This window comes from Accipiter gentilis, chromosome 10 (genome assembly GCF_929443795.1).
Source record: "Accipiter gentilis chromosome 10, bAccGen1.1, whole genome shotgun sequence".
Lineage (NCBI taxonomy): Eukaryota > Metazoa > Chordata > Aves > Accipitriformes > Accipitridae > Astur > Astur gentilis.
Genome location: NC_064889.1, coordinates 32620424 through 32632714, shown reverse-complemented (window position 1 = coordinate 32632714; position 12291 = coordinate 32620424). Strand labels below are relative to the sequence as shown.

The following is a 12291-nucleotide window of genomic DNA, read 5'->3' as shown; positions in this document are numbered from 1 at the left end:
CCCAAACCAGATTGGACTCAAATGAAAGAAAAATGCTGGAAGCGATTTGCATGGAAACTAAAAAAGGGCAAGAAGTTACTTTAATGATCAAGATTTTGATTATAGTCATGATGGTCCCAGTGACAACGACCCTCCATCACACTGAACCCAGACAAAACATGTGGGTTACCTGGACGAACATGACCGGTCAACCCGCTTTTTGTCTATCCCTTGCTTCTGCAACAGAGCCTTTTCAAACCTGTTTAATAGGAGTGCCTGGCTTTCAAGCAGAAAAATTTGCCACTTGTAGTACAACAAACTGTACTGCCGCAATAAGTGTTAGTCATTGTTCTGCTTTGCTTTTGAATAACTTGAACCCCACATTACCGTGGGACCCCCAAGAATTGGACTTGTTAGGCTCAATGCACATTGGTAACACTTCACAGAATTGGACCCAAACCCGTATAATTTTTGGAGGACCTGGACTCACTGGTTTGAACTATTATCGATCTTATAATTGGTCAGGATGGACAAAAGTCACCTCAGCTGCCACCTATTACGACTATATACATATAGGCAGCTTTTGTGGTACAAATGACACCTCATGGCCGCAGGGACTAGGAGCCCTTGGAGGAGAAGCTAGAGGCGGTCTGCCCATCTGGAACAATGGCACACCCAAGGCCCTGCCACCTGATGTCTTTTTAATATGTGGCGATAGAGCATGGCAGGGAATTCCAAAGAATGTATTTGGTGGACTGTGTTATCTGGGCAAATTAACATTGCTGGCTCCAAACCAAAATTGGTGGAAAAATTTAAACAGAAATAATATATCTGGTCATCAGAAGCGAAGCGTCACACGTCTCGCTCCTGACTGTAATGATCAGGTCACCCTACTTAGCCCCACAGAACAGGTGTTTTTATCATTGTTTGTTCCAGGTGCAGCTGCAGGAAGAGCGCTAAATGAACTAGGAAAACTAGCTTGCTGGGCAGAGAAGCAAGCCAATGCTACAATGAAAATGTTAGAAGCACTTTTAGACGATCAAAAGAGCCTACATCACGCAATTTTACAAAATAGAGCAGCGATAGATTTTTTATTATTAGCTCAAGGACATGGTTGTGACTATTTTGAAGGTATGTGTTATATGAATCTGTCTGGCCACAGTGAATCCATAACATAAGCAGTTGCAATGGTTAAAGACGCATGCCAATCAGATTCGTCAGGACCATGGCTTTCTTGATGGATGGCTGACTAGTATTTTTGGGAGCTTGCCGACTTGGCTGTTAGGGTTGCTTACTGAAGGCTTATGCATTCTAATTATTTTTGTAATTTTAGGTATTTTTCTGTGTGTAGCACTTAGTTGCATTAAAAAGGCCATGATGAAGATAGTAGACCAAGCCTGGATTGCTCAAAAAACAAGAAGGGGGAATTGTGGAAACATGGTTGAGCGAGAAGGGACACGATTTTGTACCACTGAGCAACCCAGGATTTGAGCAAGAGTTAGACCCGAAGGAGGTGACCTTGGACTCTCCTTGACAAGTAAGATATAAGGAAGCAAGCAGTGCTGCAAGTAGAATAAGCGGAACTTTAGCTGATAAGAGTCGAGTCACCACTTCGCATGAACAAAGCGCTGCTCCAATCACAATAATGCTCAAAGCGTATGGACATAGAAGCTTAGCCAATAATAACGCTGTTGTTAGCGCATGCTATCACTTTTTTCTATATAAACCCTGTAAAACCCTGTAACAGAGGAGAACGATCATACTCATATTGAGACTCCATCGTTACTCCGGGACCGTCTCCCACTCCGACAGCTTCCTCCATCATTCATTCCTTCTTCTCACCCAAAAAAAGGCAGCAGGTGACTCTACTTAATTCCTGACATCAGAAAGACCTTTGTCATCCTTACTGTAGCAGCCATACCTCCTGACAGACCACCGACAGCAAAACCCTGGGACCTGTTGCTCACCTCCCTCTGGGCCCTACCACACCACCTGGCTGTACTTCCCCTGCAGGTGTAGAAGCCCCAGCCAGGACCTGGGGAGCTCGCTCACCTCTGCAATTTGCACAGATTAGTTTTTTTTAAGGCAGGTGGGAGTTGCTTTACTTTTGAAGCTGTTGTTCACAGTCATGCTGGGGTGGCTGCCTGGAAAAAACTGACCTGCTTGTGTTCAGGAAGGATGGTTTTCTGACTGAGCAGGCAGCTGGGCTCATGCAGCAGCCTTGAGAGCCCTGTGGCAGGAAAATTGAAGCCCTGCTGTACTCCTGCAGCATCTCATGGCCTCCATATGATAATACCCAGCTCACAGGGGCACGTTTGTGAGACATGGATGAATTCTGCTATGGAATCATTTCCCTGCCTTTGCATACACATTTTAAAGTAAATTCATTTAGTACAAAGCTCCATTGTTTGCTCTACTCAAACAAATGCTTGTGTTGTACCAGACAAGCTGTTTGCAGAAGAGGTGTTTGTTGGTTGGTTTTTTGTTGGTTTGTTTTGTTTTTTTAAAGAAGATCTGCATTAAAGAAATAAATACCAAAGACATTCATCCAGATCAGAAACATAAATAAAAATACTACAGCTCATCTAGCCTGACAAAATGAAGCAATAGGCTGAATTTCAAACATTTATGACCCAACCCCACTGCCAGCAAAGGGAATCAACAACAGCTGTGTCAGAATAACTGCTCTGGGAAAGCCACAATGCAGCACCATCGCCCTGTGCCAGAGAAGGGAGGAAAAGCACTACCTGACCCCTCCTGAGCAATTCACAACCCTGCCAGACAGTTGGGCTCTGAGGAAGCCCAAGGCTGTGTGGTGCTTCCTATGGACACATTAGGAGGACATTGATACAAGCTGCTTTCTGCACATGAGGACCACTTCATAGTAAAGTATTTTTAGTGGGGTTCTTTTTCAGAAACAAAAGGCAGGCCAGCCTTCAAGGGAGACTGCTCAGCCCAGCTAGACTGCTCAGCTGCCTAATTTCTTAATGCCTTCATCCAGCCTGAGGTAAATACTTCCTACCATGCAGTTAAGGGAGCATTTTATCCAAAATTATTAACTGACTGCCTAACTAGCAGAACTCCAAGTCCCTTAGTTACAGAGCATTCCCTCAAATTATTTAATCAACTCTTCAGGGATGAGTCACCACATGAATATCATACTGCTTTACAAAAAAGCATGGTTTTATCTCATTTGCAAAGGAGAGCAGCTGGGAGGAGGGTAGCCCTAGAGCCCAGCACCCTGCCCCACAGAGCTGGGCAAGGGGGTAGGCTGACAGCAAACTCACCTGTTGGGCAGAGCTGAGCTGCAGAAAAGGCAACAGCCCCGTTGCTGATGGATTCTCCCTGCTTTCAGCCAGCCAAGGGGAGCAAAGGCAAAGCACAGCAAGGCTGCTTCCAGAAGCTTTGAAGAGCTGGGATCCACAGGCTGCTGGGAACCGCACTGGTCCAAGGCTCCTTGGTTGCACTGGGACGTGATCCTCACCTGGCTGTGTTCCTGTGCTCCGAGGGCTGTTGAGCTTTCCCTGGCAGGAGGCCAAGTCAGAATTTCTCTCCTGATGCATCCCCTGGTCCATCACAGCCTGGCTCCAGCCCTTGCTGCTGGTCCAGACCAGCCAGGAGGGAGATGCAGTGCCCCATATGCTGGCAGTGCTTTACCAAGAGGAAACAGGCTGGGAACAGATGCTGTAGGGTGTGTGCAACAGTTTTCCCCCTTTGTAAACCAACAGATTGCGCCATATTGATCATGGCAGCTGAGACGGCCACAGACACCAGCCATATGCCTCAAAATAGACACAGACCCTGCAGAGCATGGGACAGAACCTGGGCAGATCTTAGACTGGAAACTTGGCATTTCCATAGCTGGACTCAGATTGTTAATGCTGAGCACTACCTACCAGCAGGAATGTAACAGGACCTGTGATTGGGCTGAGCTTGCCAGCATGGAAACAATTTCTTCTTGGAGCCCAGACTTCAAATCCCAGCTAGGCTATATGAAAATAGAGGGTACGCTGCTGCTCTGATGGGGGAAGGAGGGGGAGGAAACTTTTACCCTTATGGATTATTTTGGGTGTGTTGGAGTTCCCAAACAGCATCAGCTAAAAGAGCCCTCGTCAGAGGGGGAAGAGCAGCTCATGTCAATAGAAAGTCATTTTTCTCACCCCACAAAGCCAGGGGATGCTCCCCAGTGGGGTAGATACTAGGGAAGAACACTTGGGAGATGAGACTTACTCATTTCAGCAAGGGCTGAGCAGTGCAAGTTACATAGAGGAGTGAAAGTTCACCTAAAGAAATAGCAAGTGCAGATTTTCCAGTAATGCTGGGTGGATCCTGCAGCCAAGGCCAAGGGCTGTAGAAAGCAGGCTCACGTCACTGTTGACTGCAAACATCATTAGTCTGCTACTGAAGGTCATCCCTTCCCTTGCAACACATTCGCCTCTGTACAGGTACAGGACAAGCCCCCAAGATCTACTTCAACAGGGCTTAGTTTTGGTTGGGGCTTGGCTTCCTCTGCCAGCAGCTCAGTGAAGTGACCCAAGTCATTGTGCAGCCAACACCATTACTGGTCTGCAGCCAGAGAGACACCAGGGACAGGCAGCTGGAGGGGGCAGGGGGGCCGCTCCACTTGGTAGCTGCCTGCACTTAGACTGGATCAAATATAACACAGAGCTGCACCCTTTAGCAACCAAGTCCCTCTATCAGAGATGTCCAAATGACCAGGGAGCAAAATCCCCTTGGTTTTCAGTTTTAAAGACAAACACAGCAAAATCTTTAAAAATATGGACTCACATGCAGAAAGAAATTTAAGGGGTTCAGTGCTGTGAGATCAGGGGGAGCAAGAGTCTGCAAACCCTTTGTAGATTGGGCTGCAGGGCATAGGACTGCATGAGGGGAGGACTAGCCATGCCTTCAGCCACTTCACAGCCTCAGCCTGTAGAGACAACACAGCCGCAGAGTCACACTTTGTATGTTTATTGCATGCAGAAGAATGACCCAACTGGAAAACACTCTGGCTCTCCCCCCCTTTCTGGGCATAACCACATCTAACCTACTGCCAGTGGAGTTCTTGCAATCAACCCCCCTTTGCTGTCACAGCAGCTCCCGGGGGACCACAGGGACCCCTGTGTGTCGGGCCCTTACATACTCACGATCACGCTTTCTTCCTCACACAGCCAAGCTGCATTGGGAAGCAGATAGCTAAGATAGAGTATGCAGCCCTAAATGCTAGATGCTCCATTCCTGTGATCGCTGCTGCCTCCGTGGGGAGAGGTGTTTTGAAGGGATGAACTCCTGAAGGAACCAGATCCAGTACATGCCTGAATCCATTCAATGCCTGAACCGTGAGAGCTTGGGGGAACGGCTCGCCTGGTGGTACCGCTGATACCCCTCCGATGTGGCTGGGAGCAGCAGGAGGCTGCCCAGCGAATCCTTCTGGCAGAGGGCCATGGCCTCCTTGTAATTTATCTTCTCTTTAGTGATAGGGTCAATGAGATCTTTCTCATAGTTGGACTCATCCTGGAGCCTGTTGGCCAGGTCGCCTGTTATCATCCCTGTCTGGGCAGCTTCCAGCACGGGGATGCGACCAGTTTTCTTAGGATCGATGAGCCCTCCGGTTAGATGCTGGACCTCCAGGTAGGGAAAAGCACTGTCCTTGGTCATCCATCCCTTCTGAACTGCTTCCCCCACAGACAGCCTTCGCTTGGTCACCGGGTCCTCAATCCCTGTGAAAGCTTTCTGGGCATTGAGCAGTCTCTGCATGTAGTTCCTGTCAATCAGCCCCCTCTCGATCGCCTTATGGACTGAGAACCGGTCCCGAGAAATTAGGTCTATGATGCCTCCTGTGGCAGCCTGGGCTTCCAGGAGCTTCTGAGCCGTCATGGGATCAAGCAGCTTCTTTGCAACAGCAGTCTTGATGTTGTACTTGGTGTCAGTGGTGGTGTCATACACCCCGGCAATGGGGGATGTGTCATCACAGAAGCCCTTCTGCGAGGCTGGGGGGAAGAAGCTTTGGGTTTGGGGGGTGGTGGGTGATGAGAGCGGGGATTTGGAGATGATGGAGCCAATAGAGAGGGACGGGGGAGGCTTGGTTTCCCCAGCCACTAGCAAGGCAAATTCAGAGATGGGAATCTTGCCATCCCGGTACAGCTGGTATTCTTCCTTTGTGATCCTCCTCAGCCTTAGCGCATCATCGATGGAGTACTGCTTCCCACTTTTCTTGTCAAGGAGAACTGAGATTTCCCCGTTTGGGCCCAGGGTGGTGACTTCCTCCCAGTCACACTCCAGCTCTTGCAGCTGGATGTACTGGCCTCTGTCTATGATACCTCTCTTATAGGCCTCGTAAGGGGACATATCCTTCCCTGTCTCAGGGTCTAAGATAGAGATCTTGGTGGAGAGGTTTGTCTCTCTCATCTGGGTCTCATGATTGATTTCTTCCCGGTTGACCCTTGACTGGAGATCTCGAATGAACCTCTCTTTGTTGTAGATCTGGTCCTTCTCCCTAAGGATGTCTGCCTCCAGCAGGGAAAACTCATGTTCCAGCTGCTTCTTCTTCTGCCTGTCATTCTCAGTCCGTTGGTTAAGCAGTTTGGACTCCTCCCGAAGGAAGAGGACTTTCTGCTGCTTCTGCCTCTCCAGGTCCCGCAGTTCACTCTCCAAGTTGGCTCTCTCCTGGATGGCCAGGTTCCTGGCTTTCTGCAGCTCTGTCTCTTCACGAGCCCAGGTCCTCTTCATGCCTTCAGCTCGCTCAATCTTCTCCCTGAGCCGCCGTACCTCCTCTTCTGCCTTTTGCTTGGCCCCTCTCTCCCTGTTCAGCAGCTCCCAGATGCGTGCACGTTCACTCTCCAGCGCTCTGTCCTTTTCCACTCGAATCACCTCCTTGTAGATGGTCTTCTCCTGGGATTTTGTTTTCTGCAGAACGTCAACTTGCATCTGCAGGTTCTTGCATTCTCTCTGCAAGTTCAGCACCTCCATCTTCTCACGGTCCAGCTCCAAGCGCAGGTTGCTGGCAGACTGTTCGAGGACTGGATCCTTCTCCAACTTGACCACTTCTTCCATAATGATCTTTTCTTGCACAGGGGCTGGGCTCTCCTCCAGCTCCTTTATTCTCAATGTAATTTGTCTCATCTCCTTCTCCAGAGCAAGTCTCTTACTTCGATCCTCCTGAAAGTTGAGCAACTTCTCTTGCTCTTCCACCAATGCACGAACCTGCTGCACGTCACGTTCCAGACGACGCCTGTTGCTCACCTCTTCGTCTAGACTCCGGCTCAGCCTGTTGTGCTCATCTCGGAGCTTTGGATCTTTTTGAGTCAGTATCACCTCTTGAACAACTACCTTTTCCTCTGGCTTTCGCCTCTCCAGTAGCATGTATTTATTCTGCAAGTCATAGATTGCATCCTCTGCAGCTCTCCTCTTTTGAGACATATTGCGCACCTCTTGACGGAGACGGTCAGCTTCTTTTTCCAGGAGTGGATCATTCTCATATCGGATGACTTCCTTGTTGACCAGCTTGGTTTCCACCTTGGATCTCTCCCTCTTCCATTCATCCCTTTCACCCTGCAGCCTAATGAGCTGCTCTTGGGTCCTGCCATTGGTGTTCACTAGTTCATTGAGCTGTTGTTTCAGCCTGTCAATTTCTCTAAGAATCTCTGGACTCTTCTCATGTTTCACTACCTCCTCTATAACTTCTTTAAGCTCCACCACTGGTTTCTGTGACCGGAGGACATTGAGCTCTGCTAAGGCCTCTTCCACTTCACTGTCAATCTTTGTCCTTTTCAGAGTAACTTCCTGCAGCTCCCTTTTCAGGTGTGCAATTTGTCGCTCTGTTTCAGGATCCACCAAGAAAATCTCATTGACCCTCTCTTTAACCTCTACCCTTGGTTTTTGCTTCTCTGCAATACTGTACTGGCTCTGCAGCTCTCCCAGCTCACCTGTAAGCATCAAGTTTTTGCTCCTCTCTTCCTCAATCAGAGTTTTAAGCTTGGAAGACTCTCGCAATAACTCTGGGTCCTGCTCTACCTGCTTCACCTCCTTAACAATAATTTTGGGTTCTGCTGTTTCAATTAGTCTTTCCACCTCCTCAATCTTGTTCTTCACTTTCACTATCGCTTCTTCTGCAGACTTCCTCTTGAAGGATTCCTCATCGATTTGTAGCTGCAGGGTCCTAACAGACTTCACCATTTCTGGGTTTTTCTCCAGTTTGATCAGCTCCTTCACCACCACTTTCTCTCGGATATTTGGTTGCTTTCGCTCCAGCATGTGCAGCTCTCTCTTATGCTGCTCAAGTTCAGAAGCAGCAGCCAAGCTTTCCTCCTGGAGACATTTGATCTCCTGACGAAGACTGGCTGCTTGGCTATCCAGGCTTGGATCTTTCTCAATTTTTGTGATCTCTTTGGTGAGGAGCTGGGCAGGTATGACCTTCTTCTCACTCTCCATCTGGGCAAGCTTCCGACTCATCACTTCAATGTCTTCTTGGAGGCTCTGCCTCTTTTTGCCTTCCTCTTCAATCTGCTGTGCCATCTTAGACAGGTTGCTCTCCATCTGTGGGTCTCTGTAATATTCTATCACTTCCTTTTCTTCCACTCTTTCAATGGGCTTCTGAGTTTTCAACATTAGCAGCTTGTTTCTGTGTTCCTCCAGGTCCTCTTCAATCTTGGCCACTTTCCTCCTTTCCTCCTCCAGCTGCGATTTCAGCCCCTCAGATTCCCTGCTTGTTTTGGCTTTGTTTTCAGATTGCTGCATTTCCTCATGTACAGCTTCAACATCTTCATGCACTTCCTTCTGCAAGGGAAAAACAAAAAAAGAAATTAAAAAAAAAAAAAAAAGGCAGCAAAACAAAGTTACTCTTTGAATCTGGTGCAGAGGTCTTTTCCATGGCAAGGCATGGTAGGAGACAGAACTGGTACAGAATCCTCAGGGAGGCTCCAAATAAGGCTGTTCGTAAATGGCAAATGAGGACATATTCCCACCATCTCAAGCAACTGACTAGGTGTGTCTTCTGCTTGTCACGGAGGTGCCGCAGCAGCCCACAAAGGTGCTTGGTGTTGCCTTGTTGAATCTGCAGCTGAGGGAGGGTAACATGGCCAGTCCCCACTGTGCAGCTGGTTCACATCACAGAGTGCCCAAGTTTAATCTCTCATCCTTCCTGAGCACACTGACAAGTCACAGAGACCAGAGACCATTCCTACAGATGAATCAAGCCCTAGAAAGGCATAGAAGTCCTATTGCTTTGAAGTGTTGCAAGAAGGTTGTGAGTACCAAATTCCAGCCACATCCATGGATGAATCTGAAATTTGCAGTCTGTGAACATTGATTGGATATAGCTGAGAACAGGACTTAAGAGTCCTAATCTTTTTTCCTAGCATAAACTACAGCTTCAGTAAAGAGTTGAGGGCCCACAGAGGTGATGAAAGTCACAACCTAAGATCAGTATCAGTGAAACTGTGGTTACTTGTGGTCTTTTCTTACAGGAGATTCCATTCCTGTCCTTCCTCACACCTGGATGTGGAGATCTGGGGAGGGGTGGGGGATCCCAGGCTGAGCAGATTGCTGACAGCTTTGGAAAGATCATTTCAACCCCCAGTCTAGAGTACCCCAATCTTGCCATGAGCTGTTAGCTGGTACCTTCTCAACAATCTTCTTTGCAAACTCCAGCCGGCTCAGCTGCTGTTTATTTTCTGCTGCCAGCTCCATGTAGAGCTTGGTTACATCATTTTCCTGAAAAAGAAGCAGCGGTGAAAGCCTTGTCCCCCTCACCTTGACACAGGTCTGTTGGATGGCATGCTCTCCCACCCCTCCTTTCACCTGGATGCACTTGGTGTACTGCACTATTCCAGGGATTAGTCTTCACATCTGACTTTCTAGAAACACACAGAGTCTAAGGACTCACGTAGGAGATCCTGTCCCCTTTATCTGAATGCCTGTTAGATACCTGCTAGCCTACTCAGGGTCCAGACTTTCAAATTCACCTTGGGCCATACACGGATGTTGGCAAATAGGTCAAGGTGATACGGGAGAACTGAGGTGTAACTGGGAAGAGCACACAGGAGCTCTGGCTCAGTCTTGTCCCCACACACACCTATCCTGTAGGCTTTATCTGCATACACAATATGGCAAGGAGGCATCATCAGCAATCTCAACCAAAGGTACCAGACACACCCCTAATTCTGGATCTCACATGCTGGCCCCATAGACAAAGAGATCCCTGATGACATTTGTCCTTGGGTTTAGGACCATGATCAACTGTGACTGTAAGAGTGGATTAAGGCCTTGCAGAGGACATGGGGCTTGGGTAAGGAGCTAGACAATGGTTTCCATGCCTTCATCTTAACATTTTACCTGGGCCTGGATGCTTTCTTGTAGGGGGGTCACACGCAGCCTCTTTGCAGCAAAGTCAGTCAGGGTAGGGTCCAGAGAAGAGCTGTATTTGCCTGCTTGGAGTTCATAGTCCTGTTCACAGCAGAAACAGAAGAATCAGTTGGGATCTCTTGGGTGAGATGCTAAGGGAGCACTACATGGGAAAACCCAGCCATACATTGAGCGTGGACTGCACGTTCCGGGATAGTCTGACCACTGCGTTCTTCTCAGGCTCCTTGCTTTCGATCTCCTCCACCAGCCTCTGCAGGAGACACATGATGTTAAGAACAGGTTGAAATGCAGCAACCCAGTAATACTCTTTGCAGTCAAGAGCAGTAGCTAAGCCTAGTACTGGAGGGAATGGTGCGAACAGGAAGAAGTTTAGGAAAAGTCTCCAGGGCTTTAGAGGATCTCAGCAGCACTCTTGCTTGCCCAGGAGCTGCCACACTGATTTATCGTGTATGAGGTAAATACCAGCCCACACAGAGACCTCCACATCTCATCATTTGAGCTAGTCAGCTTAGGATCTGCTCAAGGAGAGAAAGATGCAGGACCCAGATGCAACATCTCAGCCCAAGGTGCAATCTTTCAGGATCTAGATGTGTCCTTTTCATGGAGAGGATATCAGCCTGGGGGTGACTAGCACAGATGAGGACACCAGCACTGTAGATGAATGCAGTGGGGCAAGATACATCATCTGTGGGCTGCAATCCATTGTCTCCTTGTTCTAGTTCATTCACTGTGACAGGTGCAGCACACAAGTAGGAGCTGGTTGGTACTATTTTGCATACTGTTTACAACTACAGTCCCCCATCCCTGTAACGTTACAGGTTATGGCATTTGTCCTGGAACACACCTTCTGTGCCTGCAGCTTGTAATTGATCTGGCTTGGCCCATCAGTGGTCTTCACTTGGTGCTTGGGTATGTTGTTCATCCAGAACATCAGGTTCTCATTGGAGTTTTGGAACTGCTGGTAGGTGAGACTGATATTTCTGAGGGTCTTCTCTCTGCACAGCACAAAGGTGAACAGGAACATTAAGGGGAAGGGCAAAGATTCATGTGCAAGTTCCTAAAAAGACACTATGGTGAGAATGTCACCGCAACAAACACCACGATAACAAAAACAAGGGGGTGACAACTGATACCTGAGCGGGGAGCACAATTCTGTGCACATCAGGTTTGCTACTGCAGCATGAACACAGCTTGGGAGATGAGAGAAGGAAAAAGGCAGGCAACCAGCAGCAATGCCTGTGAGAAGTGTTAAGCACCAGAGTCTCTCTGGGTAGGGTCAATGGGTCAGGCAGAGGCCAGCATTCAGCTACTTAAGACTGCCTTTTCACAGCTATCTGGAAGCTCAAAGCCTGTGCTGCGCAGTGGAAGGTGGCAACTACACAGCAGGACAGACCTGGTCCCCAGTATTACAGCAGGGTGGTCAGGATCAGGGTCCTGCAGTGAAGAACATACTCTTGGGACTCTGACAGACATTGGTCCATGCTAGCTAAGAGAGAGCTATGACTACAGGAGTGGAGAAGACACCACAGCTCCTCACCGCTGATCCAGCTGGTCCGCAACGGCATGATAGCGGTCATTGAGGAGCTGCACCTCCCGCTTCTGTCGGGGCAGGTCAGGGCAGTACTCCTGGAAGTTGTTCTGCACAGCACTGCAGCTGTGCTCAGCATCCTTGAGCCCCCGGTTCAGCTTCAGCACACAGTCCTCTTGGGCCACCAGGTCCCGCTTCATCTTCTGCAAGGGAAAAAAGACACCTCCACATCTGTACCAGTCAATGAATCAAACAGAAATACGCTCCTTAACCATGAAGTACTTGGGGGCTAGTCAGGTTCTCCAATACAGACACGCAACATGGAAGAGAAAGAACAGTGAGACTTAGTAAAGAAGGTGGGTTGAATGGTGCATGGAGCAGAAGGATGTTTTGGGGAAGGCAGGAAAGGGTCAGCATGAGTC

The 12291-nt window shown here is 48.5% G+C and overlaps 1 protein-coding gene across 1 annotated transcript in view; it reads right to left on the bottom strand.

Annotated features, from left to right (window-relative positions):
* Window positions 1-4974: 4974 nt before the first annotated feature.
* EVPL (envoplakin) overlaps window positions 4975-12291 on the bottom strand; it is a 34629-nt gene continuing 27312 nt past the window's right edge. The window contains exons 19-24 of the mRNA XM_049813141.1: window positions 11879-12072; window positions 11186-11336; window positions 10508-10591; window positions 10312-10422; window positions 9598-9690; window positions 4975-8754 (exon numbers count right to left, since the gene is read on the bottom strand). Of these exons, the coding sequence (XP_049669098.1) occupies window positions 5305-8754; window positions 9598-9690; window positions 10312-10422; window positions 10508-10591; window positions 11186-11336; window positions 11879-12072 (4083 nt within the window). The 3' untranslated portion in view covers window positions 4975-5304. The remainder of the gene's footprint in view (window positions 8755-9597; window positions 9691-10311; window positions 10423-10507; window positions 10592-11185; window positions 11337-11878; window positions 12073-12291) is intronic.